We start from the raw sequence: 17783 nt of genomic DNA on the forward strand, positions 1-17783 counted from the left end.
CAATATTTAGCTCAATCAGTCTATCTTCACTAAGGTTGAATCTATAGTTCTTTTGATAGGATTTTCTTTGTTGCAAGCAATGAAAATGTCCTTATTTTTAACTGTCCATCATGTTGCTGAGGTGAGAAGAATGGAACAAAAGAGGATTGACTTTTGGTTGGGTTTTGCACAAATAAAATAAAAATTGTGCTCTAAAGACGATTCTCTAAAAGGGAAATTGTGAATATAGAAATATGTCATGTACAAATTCTTCAATGTAGGTTGGGTTATGTTGTTTGCTCTATGTCCCGGCTTTTGCTCTCTCTTTGCGTCATAGATGTTGTGAGCTAGAGATGAGGTTGTTTATTGTTTACTTTTTTGTGACAGCATATGGAAAGTGCAAATCTTCTTTTCTCACATTGAGTTGTATTTAATCACTGTTTTTAGATAACTAGAGTGTGAAGACAATCCGAAAGAAGACCATAGAAACTAGTAGGATGAGGTATCTCCGGAATGTCCCCCGCAGGTTCAAGAGTGGTTTCAGGGAAGGTAACGAGCTTCGCTCTTACTTATTTGAATGTCTTTGGAGATAATGAAGATAGTTTCATTGAAGCAGCAGAAACTCCATTATATTTTGTTCCATTCTTCTCGCCTTCAAGAGTGGTTTCAGGAAGGTAACGACCTTCGCTCTTACTTATTTGAATGTCTTTGGAGATAATGAAGATAGTTTCATTGAAGCAGCAGAAACTCCAGTATATTTTGCTCTCTCCTCCTTGGCTGTTGTCTCTTCGTCAGACTCGGGCGAAGAGGAGAGCAGCACCTTCATGACATCGAGCTCCCCGTTTATGACAGCGTAATGCAAAGGGATTCGTCTCTCCCTTCCCTTCACAAAGCACAGGTGTTGACCCACTCTCAAGAGCTCCCTCGCGATCTCAACATCACCTCGAGCTGCCGCGATGTGCAACGGACTGAAGCCATCCGCGTTCACTTTTTCGGCGAACCTCGGCATCAACTTCAGGAGCTCTCGGACGAAATCCAAATGGCCGGCCAGACAAGCGACGTGCAGCGGCGTGTGACCGGCTCCTTCGAGAGCCATCTCCTCGAGGATGAGCCCATTGCTTCTGATCAAGTCATTCAGCTCTTCGATATTGCCCTTTTGAGCTGCTTCTAGCAACCTTCGCTCCATTTGACTGGATCTAGTAATGGTCTCTCTCTTCTTGGGACACTTTTGGACTGGACAATCTGTTATGTTATCGATCCATTTTATAGAGTTTTCCCTAGATTTCTCTCTAAATTACAGTTATCTAGAAGCTCCTAGGTGAAGTCTTGTGGAAATTAAAAATAGTGACAGATAAATGTCGACCATGCAAATTGAAGCAGATATCTGTCACTAGCAGAAATAAATTGTTGAAATAGACTAGCAACAAGAAAGTTCCGTGCACATGACCACTTGTCGCAACCCAACTAATCGATAAAATTTCTGACAAAAAAAAAAAACTAATCAATAAAATTCTTTTTATCTTGTCCCATTGTTGTTCCATTTGCCGAGGATCCCCACATATCTTTACATCTCAAAATAAAAATACTGACGATATCAAGCACAGAGTAGGACTACGTATTTAAGGAAAACCAGCATTGGATTCGTGCGACATTGGTTTGTGGCCAAAGGTCTGTTTTTTTGGTCATAAAATGGCTTTTTAAATAAATCGAAATTAAAAGGCGAGAAAATCTCGAAAACCCTCCTTGGGGAATTTTTCTCAAAGCACCTTCAAGATTGGTGTTTGCCTCAAAGTAAGCTTTGTAATTGGTGATTTCGTCTCGATTGAACACTCCCAATCTCACCAGCGACACAGATCTTCGCTGGACGATGACCACGTACGTGCCACGTGCCATTATTCGCACCATGGACAGGGGCATTTTTTGTTCAAAAAGAAAACACCTCCGGGCCTCCCACTCCGCTTCCTTAGCCATCCGCGCCGCTCCCCGTCACCGGCTACATAATAGAAAATTCGGTAGAAGAAATTTCTCATTCTTTTTCTTAGTATAATGAGGAAAAATACATTATAGGGACTTTAGTATAGTAGTTCATAATTTTATCGCATGCTAGTGAAGTACTTTTTTATATCGTTTTGTTTTGTCTTGAGAGGGCAGAGTATCTGTCCATTCCGTCGGTGGAAGTCAATCTCATGATCTTTGTAGACGATAACTATTACATCACAGTCATAACTATTCCACGTTTGAAGAAGTCATATCATAATGACATGGAGGCAATTGACGTCATCCTAGGGTCATGACTATAATGTAATAGCCATACGACTTCTTCAATAATTGAAGAGTCACTGTATACCTCGTGCAGCAAGCCCATTTAGGCCGTCTGATCGTATAAAGTCTATGGCAGCACTCACACAATTAATGATTTAAATGATATTAGTCTATCTGTATTAGGGACGTGCACACAGGTTGCGCTTTTGTTAAAATTGAAGCCTGGCCCAAATATTCGGGCTTGCTCACTCCATGTCCTATACACCAGCCCAGACCGTAACAAATCATTTCGGCTCGAACCAAACTAGACCAGGCCTGTTCGGTTTCATCCTGGCCAAGTCCGAAAATCCGTTGCAAAAGCTTAAAAACTCTGCTACTCCATAGCATTTGAAACTGTGCCTTAGCAGATATCTGCGTTTGTTTTTTCTTAGATCTGGTGATGAAGATCTACAATCGGTCCAAAAGAAAATAGTCCCGCGGGTGAAGATGAAGTCCCAGTTGCTCCACCGTGCAACGTGAAGGGACCCAAGATCAAATAATGGAGTGGAATCTGCAGCTATCGCTTCTTTAGCGATGGAAAAAAGAACTCAAGGAGATTGAGTCGACGCTGCAGAGTGGGGCTAAAGATGGACCCCGGGTGACGGTTGGCCGAGGGATGTCGAGATTGATTGGTGGTGGTTGAGTCGACTGGCGGGGGGGTGGAATTATTAGGTAGTTCCGGGCTTTGTTAGCCCTCTTCACATGAGCCGTTAGATGTAGTGGGATCTGCACGATCTAACAGCTCATGTAAAATGGACTAAGCGGTCTACGAATACCGAGAAAAAGCTCTCGATGGGGTAAATTACGAGGGAGAAGATGAGCTGACTCGAGATAGAAGCACGGAGAATGGAGTGGAGAGAGAGTGAATCCGAGGGAGAGGGACGTTGAGCACACCCTAAATGTATTCTGTCCCTTTGAAAAGAAAATGAAAAATATTTTCAATTGATCAAAAGATAATAAATTAATATTTGTTGATCTTATAGAATAACTTTTTTACAATCAGTCGCACTAATCGAATGCTCTATATTAAGTAGCTTGAATATTGTATTGCTTCTCTATCACCCATGCGTTCAATATATCATGAAAAAATTGATCGGTGAGTTTTTTAAATAAATGTCGGTAAGTGTCAATAAAACACTGTTGGTTAAAAAAAATGACCTGTGATTTTTTTTTTCGAGGTTACTTTCTGGGAACTTACCAATACTTTAATGAAATCACCATCTTTTCTCTACGGTGAAACTTGGATCACAACGGTAGTTCCTTTTGATTGGCTGTGCATATTGTTTTGCTTAATAATCATAATAAAAAGAAATATGGCGTTCCATGTTTAGAACTTACATTATAAAGTTTGTACGTCATGATTCTAAGTACGTAATTATGGGTCATACAAATGTAATCTAATATAAAGCAAATTTTAATTCCACTTTTGAGGGTTTTCTGTCTTCTTAATTATTTGGGAATCGAAGTGAACTTATGTATGGCCAATTGGATATGTTTTTCTCCATTAAAACAAAAAGATCTCTCTCGCACAATCCTCCTCCTCCTCCTCCTCCATACTTTCTTTCTTACCCTACTCAAACGGTGTCGCTGCCGGTTGCCGCCGTGCCTGAACTGTTGCTGTCCTCATAATGCTACGTCGTTCCTGTCGCCTGAGAGAGAGAGAGAGAGAGAGAGAGAGGCTAAGGTTTTTGCTTTGGCAATCTCCAGTGGCTTGAATCAAAGTTGAATAATTTGCGGACAGTATTTGATGTCAACACTCATCTTCCCACCAAAGAAAGCTACCCATAAGTGAAATGCAGGAAAGCAAAAGAAGGAATTGCAGGCCCACACATTTTCAGATGACTTACCAAGAACAGGCAAGAATACTTCTTTATCGGATCTCTTTTCATGGGCCTTGTCACTTTCACATGTGAAAAAAGTTAACATGCCACCCATCGAACAGTGAACGTATAAGGTGGTATCTCTCTCTCTTAAGTTATGTTCTTTTCTTGATGTCATTGATCTCTTTAGCATGCTTGATCTCACCGCATTTCGAACATAAAATTCAAAAGCTTCATTAGGCGTTTCTCTTTTCATACACAAGATAAAAATTGATGTTTTCAATGGATGCATCACACCCATCAAGGAATCTTCCTTTCTTCTATACTACATCGTATCTTGTAAAGGCCCAAATTCCCTAAAGCAACTCTAAAAATCACCTGTAGAGCGCGTCTACCTCTTAAAGAAATGCTGCAAAATTTCCTCTCTATTTCTTTGACATGACCATCAAAATAATTCAAGACCCCAATAAATCGAAGTATCTAAACAAAAACAAAAATTTAGCAGATTCCATTAAGATCTCGATCGCATAATCATTCAACTATAAGATAAATATCGACCTCCAACCTGTATCTTCCACCTGATAATCAAAATCACGAATCAAAGATACAAACAGCCAGCTACAAACATGGCACATCACCAACCCTATAATAAAGCACAACAACATAGAAATTGAGCAGCCGTATAATAAGCACTGCGTCAAAAGAAATCTTCTCCACACGCTCTCCAAAGTCGTAATTATGCTAACTCACAAAAGGCAATATCTCCGGTCCTGGACCTGAACTTGACTAATGTGAAAAAGTTTAACAAAGGGATTAGCAAACCGCTAACTCAGCAAGTGAAATCTCAAAGTTTACAAAGGAAGATCAAATTCATTCCCGATCCAAACCTTGGGAACTCACATAACAAATCTGAGTAACATGTATACAAGTATCACGATCAGGTTTCAAATCCAAGACAATAACCTGTTTCATATACAAGTTCAATAATCATGTACAACAAACAATACGCTTCAAGGTGTACAAGTAATCCATAATCATGTCATTTTTCGTCTGCTGGCCTATGACTCATCCCGATTATTGAAGCAACCTTAGCAATGCGGGAATATGGAGTGCCTATCCATGCATCCACATGATATGGTATCATATCACCAGACCGAAGTCCACAATATATTAATTGTCCAATTAAGTCCAAATTTGTCTAGTTAGATAAATTGTTTAGATTAAGCAATTATTCCTTAAAATTACTTAACTACCTATTACCATATAAAGTTTCTTATATCATTGATCTCTTTAGCATGCCTTTACATCTCTCTTCCATGGACAAGCGCACGTAGGACTGGGGGACTCTATGGGGCCGGTCATATATGCATGTGCATGGCACATGATTCACTTGTCCCTTTTAAATCCTCACCATTCCTAATCCTCGTAATCTCAACCGTCCGTCTCTTATCTATTTCACCCAAAGGCCATCCACCCCTCTTGCGTATCTTTTTAATCCTAACCGCGCATCTAATCCAAGGCTTTATCTAATCCTAATCAAATTAGGAGCACCAATGCCTATGAATAGAAAATACGGCCAGCCACTTTAGGGAACATGCTTCTCGATATGGATCGAACTTATTCGAGCCTTGTCATAGGGCAACTTATGAGCCGAGCCACCAGTTGATGTGGATAAAATTTATTTGGGCCTTCTCATTGGGCAAATTATGGATGCAGAATTAAGACCGAGCCATGAGAATTCGAATTTTCAAACTTTTGAATATTCTTTTTTGAAAATCTTTCTAAACTTCACTGGATTATGCTGACCAATCTTATTATTTTGTGAATCTTTGTTTTGTATACCTATCCTGAGATCAGCTATTTTCAATGTTTGTTTCTTCAACTAAGCTTATTACTTATGATAAGACTCTATTGTGAACTTTCAAGTTTCAATGGCTTATGGGCTTTATGTTAGATTGTTTTGAGCATGCTTGATCTCATAAGAAGGAAGTGCGCAGTTGCTGGCTGAGCCATCGTGCTCGCTTATCTCCAAACATTTCAGATTCTAAAGAAGATTGGAGAGCGAAATCAAGGACTTTGGAAACGAGATAAAGTAAATTTTCCACCGTTTAGATGCTAAATAAAATTTGGATTGTTCGTCCATATAGTATTCGAATTTACTTTCGATTATCTTAAATAACTAGTTTCTCTAAAGTTATCTTAAGTTATTACTTGCTCTAAAGTCAACACTCAATCTTTCTTCCCTTTTTTTTTATGAATTTCAAAAGAAAATTTACCTATTTAACCTTGAAATTCATTGTAAAAAAATCAATTTTGATTGATTTCACTCATTTAAGAAAAAGATTATAATTTACTACGTCACATATAACCACGTCATCATTACTATATCGGTGACAACTAATGAAACAATATGCTGTTTCACTGGTACTATCATACTAAACTTTCCCAATTTGATTACTATTGCTATTACTCTCAGTAATATTAATAATTGGGGGATTGATACAATGAAGAATTCATTAAGTGATATCGTAGATATTGCTAATTATATCAATGGAGACAGGCAAGACCAATCTTTCATTGAGTTTTTTTTTCCTTCCCATTTCTTTGAAAAGTCAACTTATGTGAATTAATAACATTTTTCGTGTTATTAACCATTGGATATCGAGCCTTGCTTATCTATTAAACATATTCAAATGGCTATACTAATAAGATATATGAGAGATGATTGTTCAATAATAGTGTTTTCAATTTTTTGTTTCTTAAAGTGATAAAAAAACTAGGTACAATACTAACATTAACTCTACTGAAACAAATACACCAGGGTCAAGATTTATATATTTGATCATCGTGCCCCGTCAATTGCACAGGGGTTATTCTAGTTGTTCAAATTAAGGTGACATGGTGGTCACTAATGGCCAATAAAAATGAGTGCTACTTCTCGGGTAGGAGTATTGACATTGCTGCCTCACAGCAGCGTAACATTTTCTATTCCAAAATAAGATACATATGTGCTATAAGCTCAGGACACATTCAATAAGAAGAAAAGAAAAGGCATCCGCGGACATTACACAATCAACTGGAGAGAACCAAGGGTAGCAGATCGACGCCAAGCGCTGTTGACAAACTCAATTCCGAATGCTTAATACTGTTTGCATTTCTTTGCACAACCCTTAAGTAGAGAGATTTCTTTAACGACGAGAACTGTTGAATAAACATTAAATGTCCGTTTTTTATTAGTGCGTTATTTCAGCAGTTTTATAGGAAAATGAAAAGTCAAGAGTCAGCAGTTACTCTTACGGGTGATAATGGGTTTTAATTTTGGTTTATGGCTATTAATAGAATTGCCTATAATTAAGTCTATTTCAGTTTTAGAAGGGCAAACTACAACCTATAAATAAATCATTGTATTGCTTGTAAGGAAGACACAGAATCGAGAATAAAGCCTCTCTTCAGAAATTTTTTTCTCCACAAGTCCATAGTTTTGCAGCCAACAATCATTTTTTTACAAATTGGTATCAGAGCCGATGGGGAGTGTAATCAATAATGTGCCGCTGCCCCGCTTAACGAAGGTGAACTACGAGAATTGGAACATCCAAATGAAAGCTCTTCTCGGTTCTGTGGATTGTTGGGAGGTGGTTCAAGAAGGTTTCGAAGAACCAGAATCTACCGCAGGATATACGGCGGCTCAAAATAAGGCGTTGAAAGAAACGCGATCAAAAGATAAGACGGCATTGTACATGCTGTTCCGAGCTGTTGATGAGTCGGGCTTTGAGAAGATTGCGAGTGCGAAAACTTCAAAAGAAGCGTGGGACATCTTGGAGACTGCGTACAAAGGAGCCGACCGAGTTAAACAAGTTCGCCTTCAAACTCTTCGTAGCGAGTTGGAAGGCATGAAGATGAAGGAGTCGGAAGGTGTGTCCGATTACATCACGCGTGTTCAAACCGTGGTGAATCAACTCAACCGAGATGGAGAAAAGTTGTCCGATGCGCGGGTCGTGGAGAAGATTCTGAGGTCGTTAACCGACAGTTTCGAGAATGTGGTATGTGCCATAGAAGAGTCAAAGGATCTAGCAACGTTCACGGTCGACGAGCTTGCCGGTTCCCTTATGGCACATGAACATCGTAAGAAGAAGAAGAAGGAGGAGACACTTGAGCAGGCACTTCAAACCAAAGCATCGATCAATGACGAAAAGATACTCTATTCTCAAAACTTTCGAGGTAAATGGCGTGGCCGTGGTGGTCGAGGAAATAGTCGCGGTGGGAAAAGCCGCGGTCAAGAAGGGTATCATGAGGAGAAGGGGCAATCAAACCAACAGAATTGGCGTGGAAGAGGACACGGTCGTGGAAGAGGCGGTCGGTCAAATTATTCCAACATCGAGTGCTACAAGTGTGGCAAATATGGTCACTATGCGAAGGATTGCAATTCCAATAAGTGTTACAATTGTGGAAAGGTGGGGCATTTTGCAAAAGATTGTCGAGTCGAGAAAAAAGTGGAAGAGACAACCAACCTAGCCACGGAAGATGAGGTGAAAGAAGGTTTTCTCTTAATGGCATACAACAAAGTCAACACCGACAACGACACGGTGTGGTACCTCGACACGGCTGCAAGCAACCATATGTGCGGGCACGAGCATTGTTTCAAAGAGATGCGAAAGGTTGAAGCTGTATCTGTATCGTTTGGAGATGGCTCGAAGGTTGAGGTCAAAGGCCAAGGTACGATTTATTATTTACAAAAGGATGGTTTAGTTGGGTCAATTCAAGATGTGTATTACGTACCAGACCTCAAGAGCAACATTTTAAGTATGGGGCAACTCATGGAGAAAGGTTATTCGGTTTTTATGAAAGACCGGATATTACTATTGAAAGACAAGCAAGGGCGTTCAGTCGCTCAAGTTGAAATGGGGAGAAATCGGATGTACAAACTGAATTTGAGAAGTGTACGAGAAAAATGTTTGCAAGTCAACGTAGAAGACAAGGCGTCACTGTGGCATCTCCGTTTTGGTCACCTACATCATGAAGGCCTAAACAAGTTGGCAAAGAAAAACATGGTGCACGGACTACCGGACATGGAATACGAGGGAAAATTTTGTGAAGAATGTGTGCTCGGAAAGCATGCGAGAATGTCGTTTCAAAAGAAGGCAGAATATCGGGCTAAGCAACCTCTCGAGTTGATTCATTCCGACATATGTGGACCAATCACCCCCGAATCTTTCAGCGGCAAAAGGTATTTCATTTCCTTTATTGATGATTTCTCACGAAAAACTTGGGTTTATTTTCTGAAAGAAAAATCCGAGGCGTTCGAGGTGTTCAAAAAATTCAAAGTGCTGGTGGAAAAGGCAACCGGTAGACACATCAAATATGAACGATCCGATAGAGGTGGCGAGTACACTTCGACGGTTTTCATGGAGTATTGTGAGGAGCAAGGCATAAGGCGATTTCTAACCGCACCATACTCTCCACAGCAAAACGGTGTGGCCGAGAGGAAGAACCGGACCATTCTCGACATGGTTCGGTCAATGCTCAAGAGCAAGAAAATGCCGAAGGAATTTTGGGCGGAAGCCGTGCAATGCGCCATCTATGTTCAAAACCGGTGTCCACATGCGAAGTTGTATAATCAAACACCACAAGAGGCATGGAGCGGACAAAACCGACAGTCTCTCATCTCAAAGTATTCGGCAGTTTGGCCTACGCACACGTGCCGGATCAGCGAAGAACAAAGCTCGAAGACAAAAGCAAAAGGTATATTTTTATTGGGTATGATGAGAAAACAAAAGGATATAAGCTATTCGACCCGATAAGCAAGAAGATTCTAGTGAGCCGTGATGTACGAGTTCATGAAGCAAATGAGTGGGATTGGAATAAAGCAACAGAGGGTATCATCAAAGTTGGAGAATCATCAACTGCTATACCAACAACCATACCGGAAAATTCTGAAACTATTGATGATGAAGATGAACCTCGACAACCCAAAATGCGAAGTTTACAAGATTTGTATGATTCGACAAATGAGGTACACCTTGTATGTCTTTTGGTGAATTCCGAGAATATAAGTTTTGAACAGGCGGTGCGAGACAAGAAGTGGCAAACTGCCATGGACGAGGAGATTAAAGCAATAGATCGCAACAACACATGGGAGTTAGCAGAATTGCCGAAAGGAACTCAGCCCATTGGTGTCAAGTGGGTGTTTAAGAGAAAGATGAATGCTCAATGGGAGATAGAACGGTATAAGGCGAGACTTGTAGCAAAGGGATACAAGCAAAAGGAGGGAATCGACTATGACGAGGTGTTTGCTCCCGTTGCAAGAATGGAGACAATCAGATTGCTCATTTCACAAGCGGCTCAATTCAAATGGCCGATATTACAAATGGATGTCAAGTCGGCATTCCTGAATGGTGTGCTTGAAGAAGAAGTTTATATCGAACAACCACCCGGGTACATGAAAATCGGAGAAGAAAAGAAGGTGTTGAAATTGAAGAAGGCACTTTACGGGTTGAAGCAAGCACCGCGGGCGTGGAATACTCGTATCGATACATACTTCAAGGAGAACGGGTTCGAGCAATGTCCCTACGAACATGCCCTTTATGTGAAGAAGAGTGGAGGTAATATGTTATTTGTTGCTCTTTATGTCGATGACCTCATTTTTTTTGGGAATAATAATGAAATGATACAAAAGTTCAAGAGCACAATGACACGGGAATTCGAGATGACAGATTTGGGCTTGATGAAGTTTTTCCTTGGTCTGGAGGTAAGACAAGGAAAGACGGGTATCTTTGTATCCCAGGAGGCATATACAAAGGAGATTTTGAAGAAGTATAAGATGGAGTCTTGTAATCCGGTTTCAACACCAATGGAACCGGGTGCAAAACTCTCTAAGTTTGATGGAGGAGAACGAGTCGACGCAAGCAAATACCGGAGTTTAGTGGGAAGCCTTCGCTATCTCACATGCACAAGGCCGGACCTTGCATTAAGTGTCGGCATTGTAAGTCGGTTCATGGAGGAGCCAGTTTATTCACATTGGAAGGCGTTGAAGCGAATCCTACGGTACATCCAAGGAACAGTGTCACTCGGGTTATTCTATACAAATGCGGCAGATTACAAGTTGGTCGGGTACTCCGACAGCGATTGGTGCGGAGACTTGGACGATCGGAAAAGCACATCGGGTTATGTGTTTTTTATGGGTGACACGGCGTTTACCTGGCTTTCAAAGAAGCAACCGATCGTGACACTCTCGACATGTGAAGCTGAATATGTGGCAGCATCTTTGTGTGTACGTCATGCGATATGGCTCAGAAATTTGTTGGGCAAGTTGGAGCAACAACAACTCGGTGCGACTGTGATACGAGTTGACAACAAATCAGCAATTGAGTTGAGCAAGAACCCGGTGAATCATGAGAGAAGCAAGCATATTGACGTTCGCTTTCACTTCATCCGAGATCAAGTGAAGGAAGGAAGTGTGGAATTAGTGCACGCGGCAAGTCGGGACCAAGTCGCGGATATCTTCACGAAACCACTACCGACGATACTTCTCGACAATTGCAAAAGATTGATCGGCATGAAAGATGGCAGAAGCATTTAAGTTTATGGGGGAGTTTTGTTGAATAAACATTAAATGTCCGTTTTTTATTAGTGCGTTATTTCAGCAGTTTTATAGGAAAATGAAAAGTCAAGAGTCAGCAGTTACTCTTACGGGTGATAATGGGTTTTAATTTTGGTTTATGGCTATTAATAGAATTGCCTATAATTAAGTCTATTTCAGTTTTAGAAGGGCAAACTACAACCTATAAATAAATCATTGTATTGCTTGTAAGGAATACACAGAATCGAGAATAAAGCCTCTCTTCAGAAATTTTTTTCTCCACAAGTCCATAGTTTTGCAGCCAACAATCATTTTTTTACAAGAACTACTTGTTTGTGGACTGTCCATAACACCTAAGTATGTTAATATGGGCGAGAATATCTTTGCAGCTTCCGGATATCGGGCTATTCTATCCGATATCCAGTCTAGCTTGTTCTGTATCCAGACTGTGCATAATAGAAGAGCACATGGTATCAGGATCGCCAATAGTAATATCAATATGTGGCCCAGAGGACTGTATTGTTCATCCAGTAACGACCTGGACGGCACGTTTGCCATGCAGTTAACGTAACTACAAACCATCATGAAACTGGAGATCATCAGCAGCAACTTCAATGAAGGCCTTTTGGCAAGTTTTTTGGTGAGATGAAAGATCATCAGAACAGACAAGAAGAATCCGAACGTGTTGGTGATCAGGAAGCAACATAAAGTCCAATTCCTCCCGATGGTACTTCCCCATAAAGATAAGATTGCTGCAGGGAAGCCTTTCTTTGTATGAGTTTCGATTTTTTTAAAAAGGGTTATAGGCTGAAGCACGGCTTGGTAGGTTGCGCTTGCTATGAGCCCGGCTACAACCAGCAGGTCGCTGCGTTCATTGTCCTGCGACTGTTGTCCTTGGTTTGAATCTTTTTGTGGTGGATGATCATTTTCGACAGCAGGTTTCATAACTAATTGATAACCTTCGTGGTCATCCACCTGGACTATTTCTGAAGAGGGCAAGTTTGGTTGCCTGTGTTTGGCTCCGGCTCGCATGAGGACTTCTCTAATCTCTCGATCAGAGTGAGATGAGACATCCAGAGGGGTTAAGCCACTCTCGTTCAAGGCGTTCACCTCCATGACCTCGCCCTTGAGAGCATGCCCACTAAGCATGAAGTCAACCACCTGCGATTTGTTTTTCCTTTTGTTTGTTTTGTTTTGTCCTCTTTGATGTTCAGACATTCAGATCACACAAGAAGAACAAGCGAAGAAAATTGATAAGGAAAAAGAGAAAGGTGAGATTGCGTGCCTCAAAATTTTTGGCGGCGGCAGCAAGGTGCAAGACTGTATCGCCCTTCTTGTCCGTCCAGTTGATCACCTGCTCCTTGTTGTGCTGCTTCAGATGCTCCACCAGCACGACGAACGTGTCGAACCGATTGTTCTTCACGGAGAGGTGGAGCGCCGTCTCCTCTCGGGCGGTCGTCTCTTCAACAGACTCAGATGAAGCAGAAAGCAATTCCTTTACGGCGCTGACCTCCCCGTTTGCAGCTGCATAATGCAGAGGGATTCTTCTGTCCCTGCCCTTTACAAGGCATAGGAGTTGAGGCGGAACCGCTTTTAAAATCTCCCTCACAGTCTCAACATCACCTCTAGCTGCCGCAATGTGCAATGGACTGAAACCATCCGCGTTCACCTTCTCTGCGAGCTTCGGCATTAACTTGAGGAGCTCTCGGATGAAATTCGAATGACCAGCGACACAGGCAACGTGCAACGGCGTGTGGCCGGCTCCTTGGAGAGCCGCCTCCTTGAGGATGAGTGCATTGCTTCTAATCAGGTCATTCAGTAGACCCACGTTGCCTTTCTGAGCTGCTTTTAACAACCTCGGATCCATTTGAGTGTTTATATGTGTATATGTGCCCTTCTACTTAGAACTGATAATGGTGGATGCGCATGAATCATGGTTTTATAGATTGGAAATTGCCTGATCAGGGGAATATTTATATTACTTCCCTAACACTTAATTTCTACGAGGAGTTTGTCCTGTCAAAAGGTTACTCCCGAATTGGGTTATTCTTTAATCCCTTGAAGCATTGAATAAAATATGTTCTGGAACTAGATGTCAACCTAGTTAGATGCCTGAGGGTGGTGAGGCTCGAGCTTGCCTGAGATCGGTCGCTGGCCGTTGTTGTGACCGACGATTGGCCGAAGAAGAAGAAAAAAGTAAAAGAAAGAAAAGAAAAAAAACAAAAAATAATTAAAAATTTGATTTAAAAAAAAGAAAAAAAATTAAAAAAATATTATTAAAAGGAGTGCACAAAGGAAAATCAAATTAGATTTTCCATACGAACAACGGAAAATATCTTCTAGGTCATTTTCAAGTTTCAGCCGAATACCGAAAAATAGCTTCCAGGAAATTTTTTTTCAGAATTGTCACATTTTCCGCGAAACGGATGTTAAGGCCATGTAGAATAGAGACAGGATTTTTCAGAGGTCGAAGATCTTCATGGAGAAATCTGGATCCTGGAGATCCTATCACAACAACAAGGATGAGGATCGTTGCTCCCGATCCAAGATCTGAATGTAATGGTGTCATTACAGCTTCGGCATTGCTCGTGGGTCACGATCATTGCTCTCTTATGAACAAGATTTGGCATCGACTGAGGAGCTCCGGACAAAATTCACATGGCCCGCGTCACAGGTGGCGTGCTACGGTGTGGGGCCGGCTACTTCAAGAGTCGTCTCCTCTGGGATGAGTGCATTGCTTCTGATCAAGTCATTCAGTTCGTCGACATTGCCTCTCTGGGCTGCTTCTAGGGACCTTGGGTCCATTTCAATGTGTATATGAATATCTGCCCTGCTGCTGCTAATTAGAACTAATTATGATGAATGTGCACAATATGGTGCAGGTCCTCCTCTAAGCATGAATCGTGGTTTTATATGTTGGAAATTGCTCTGATCATGGGAACTTTAAAATTACAGCATCTACACTTGATTTCTTCATGGGATTCTATCTCTAGCATTCTTCATGCATCTGGAAATAAAGGATTAATCTCTATCAAAAGACCTACTAAAGACCCAAATGATAGAGTACTTAGTATCGGTACCATGGAAAGATACGTTTGTACACGGATCCTAATTCCAATTGAAATGTATAATGATTCGGCATATAGGACTTTCCTTTTCTTAAAACTGAAAAAGACGTCCCTTGCTTATGAGTGTTCCCAAAAAATATTCCCTTCTCTAGTTATTTTTTACGATGGGTTTCATCTTTATGTCTGCATAACCATTCTATTGTTATTAGATGTCAGATGAGACCGAATCAAAAGATTATTCTTAAGTTGGATGCGTCCAAAAATTAGATCTCAATGTTCTCAGATAGTTGTTCTTTTGTTATCAGCCTAAAACTGCTTTTACTATGCAGTAATGATTTTTCGATTTCAACTAAATTACTATCAGCACCATTCGGTTCGATCCGATTAACTTTGCATACTCTGCACTTTTCTTCAGACTCCATGCTCACCGTTTGTCTCATGTCCATCCCCATCAGTTTAGTGAGTGCCCGTAGGCATTGACGTTATCTCTTTCACCTGCTCTCACAGACAAATTCTCAACCTCACAAAGATGTTCTCTTGATGGCCAATTCATCTGGAGAAGCCAGACCAAATGAGTACTTAGACCTCATCTCGATATCCCGACTGCGATGGAAGTTACCTGTGATATTAACTTGGGATACATTTCATTAAGAAATTATGAGGCAGTGCATCACGGGGCGGATATTTTCACACTCAACTGCAGAGAATTGAGTACATCACATTGATATATATCCGACCTCGTCGAATGAAGTCCATCCGACACTACTAAAGGCTTTGCATTTCTTAACTCAACCTCGAGGAAAGAGAAATACCATCATTAACGAAGATGGATGAGGTCCTCAGCCTGTACATAGCACATAGCACCACGGAGGTTACACCGATAAAGCATTTTCACACAAAAATTGATAAATAGCGCCAACTCCCTCTGTATCAGTAAAAGAAGAACTGATATTATGAGCGGCAGCATGCTCAACAATCCCACAGCTACAGGACGAAACGGTTTGTCCATTGACTTGAACGGCTGTGATATCATTAACAATATGTAAGTTAGAACCACTGTGCTCAGGGAGAGTCTAAACACCACCTTGATGGGTAGATCTCTGGTGGAAAAATGGATCATCTGGACCGATCCCAACAGCCCGAATGTGTTGAAGCTCATGAAGACGACGTATGCCACTTGCGCGGCTTTCGTGGAATTATTGCCGACTTGCACAGAGATCGGAGGCTGAAGCACGGCTTGGTAGGTCAAGGTTGCGACGAGCGCAGCAGCGATGACCAGTATGTAGTCCGGTACCATGTAAGAAGTCGAGGATGATGATCGAGAAGCATTTATGACTCGTTCCTCATTTGATTGATGGCTGTTATGTACGTCGACTGGTCTTGAAGCGGGCGAGTTTGATCTTCCTCTTCCGTGTATGGCTCCAGCTCGTACGAGAATTTCTCTGATCTCTCTATCTCCCGCTCCCCTTTGAGACAGAGTTGAGACATCTAGAGGCGTTGACCCACTGTCGTTCAACGCGTTCACCTCCACGACGTCGGACTCCACATCATGCCCACAAAGCAGGAAGTTAACCACCTGCAATTCTTTTCCATTTTCCGGACATTAAGATAATACGGAAAAACTGTAGGCATAGACGAGACAACCTTTATTCCAGTGATGATCAAAACAGACCCGATTCAATAATTTCCTTTGCCTAGAAGATTTTATCATATTGTGGGGATACCAAATTAGCACCCTTGCTGAAATAATGTGCGAAGAAAAGTGCAATAAAAAAGGGAACGACGTGACTTGCCTCGAAATTTTTTAGAGCCGTAGCGAGATTCAAGACGGTATTGCCTTTGTTATCCTTCCAATTGATTACCTGCTCCTACTTGTGCTGCTTCAGATGCTCCACCAACACAACGACAGCATCAAACCGGTTGTTCTTCACGGCGAGGTGAAGCGGGGTCTCCTCTTGGGCGGTTGTCTCTTCGACAGACTCGGGTGAAGTGGATAGCAGTACCTTCATGACATTGAGCTCCCCGTTTATGACAGCATAATGCAAAGGGATTCCTCTCTCCCATCCCTTCACAGAGCACAGGTGTCGACCCACTGTCAAGAGCTCCCGCGCGATCTCAACATCGCCTCGAGCTGCCGCAATGTGCAATGGACTGAAACCATCCACGTTCACTTTCTCCACGAACTTCGGCATCAACTTCAGGAGCTCTCGGACGAAATCCGAATGGCCGGCCACACAAGCGACATGCAGCAGTGTGTGACCGGCTCCTTTGAGAGCCATCTCCTCTAGGATGAGGAGCCCATTGCTTCCGATCAAGCCGTTCAGCTCATCGATATTGCCCTTTGAGCTGCTTCTAACGACCTTCGCTCCATTTTGATCGGAATTAATAATGGTCTCTCTATTATTGGGACACCTTTGGACTTAAAATCTGTTAAATGATTGATCCATTTTATAGAGTTTTTTCGAGTATCTGGAAGCTCATTGGTGAATGTTGAAATAAGACTAGCAACGGCAAAGTTCCATGCACATAACCACTTATGATAACCCAAACTATTCAATAAAATACTGACAATATCAAAGCGCAGATCCAACCAGTAGGACTGCGTATTAAAGGAAAATCAGCATTGGATTCGTGCGACATTGAAATGTGGCCAACAGTTCGTTCTTTTGTCCAAAATCTCGAAAACCCTCCTCAAGCGGGGGCATTTTTCTCAAAGCACCTCCAAGATCGGTGTTTGCCTCAAAGTAAGCTCTGTAATTGGTGATTTCATCTCAATTGAACCCCCAAATCTCACTGGCGACACAGATCTTCACCCCGGACGACGACCGCGTGCGTGTTACCTGCCATTTATTCGTGCCATGAACGGAGGCATTTTTGTCCGAAAAGAAAACCCCTCCGGGCCTCCCGCTCTGCTTCCTCAGCTGTCCACGCCACTCTCCATCACCAGCTACGTAAGAAAAAATTCGGTAGAAGAAATTTCTCATCTTTCCTAATTAGTAGAATGAGGGAAAATATATATTATAGGGACTTTAGTTGTTC

General features: G+C 41.7%; 2 protein-coding genes and 1 pseudogene across 2 annotated transcripts; all 3 read right to left on the bottom strand.

Annotated features, from left to right (window-relative positions):
* Window positions 1–673: 673 nt before the first annotated feature.
* LOC115667947 (ankyrin repeat-containing protein BDA1-like) lies at window positions 674–1232 on the bottom strand. Its single transcript, XM_030589477.2, has one exon. The coding sequence runs from the start codon at window positions 1163–1165 to the stop codon at window positions 674–676; it is 492 nt and encodes a 163-aa protein (XP_030445337.2). The 5' UTR covers window positions 1166–1232.
* Window positions 1233–11889: 10657 nt separating this feature from the next.
* On the bottom strand, window positions 11890–13564 carry LOC115662935 (ankyrin repeat-containing protein BDA1-like). Its single transcript, XM_056317942.1, has 2 exons — window positions 12962–13564; window positions 11890–12837 (listed from the first exon to the last, which is right to left on the bottom strand). The coding sequence occupies exons 1-2, from the start codon at window positions 13541–13543 to the stop codon at window positions 11890–11892; spliced, it is 1530 nt and encodes a 509-aa protein (XP_056173917.1). The 5' UTR covers window positions 13544–13564.
* Window positions 13565–15561: 1997 nt separating this feature from the next.
* Window positions 15562–17225, bottom strand: LOC115662934 (uncharacterized; annotated as a pseudogene).
* Between the last annotated feature and the right edge of the window lie 558 nt (window positions 17226–17783).

This window comes from Syzygium oleosum, unplaced genomic scaffold (assembly GCF_021117445.2).
Source record: "Syzygium oleosum isolate NSW1041296 unplaced genomic scaffold, Sole_v2.1 Sole_v2.14, whole genome shotgun sequence".
NCBI classification, from domain to species: Eukaryota; Viridiplantae; Streptophyta; class Magnoliopsida; order Myrtales; family Myrtaceae; genus Syzygium; species Syzygium oleosum.

Excerpts from the sequence above, each read along its gene's own strand:
- LOC115662935 (XM_056317942.1), bottom strand. The coding sequence starts at position 13,543 with ATGGATCCGAGGTTGTTAAAAGCAGCTCAGAAAGGCAACGTGGGTCTA. Across the intron at positions 12,838-12,961 it reads CCGCCGCCAAAAATTTTGAG|GTGGTTGACTTCATGCTTAG; the intron begins GCACGCAATCTC and ends AACAAATCGCAG.
- LOC115667947 (XM_030589477.2), bottom strand. The coding sequence starts at position 1,165 with ATGGAGCGAAGGTTGCTAGAAGCAGCTCAAAAGGGCAATATCGAAGAG.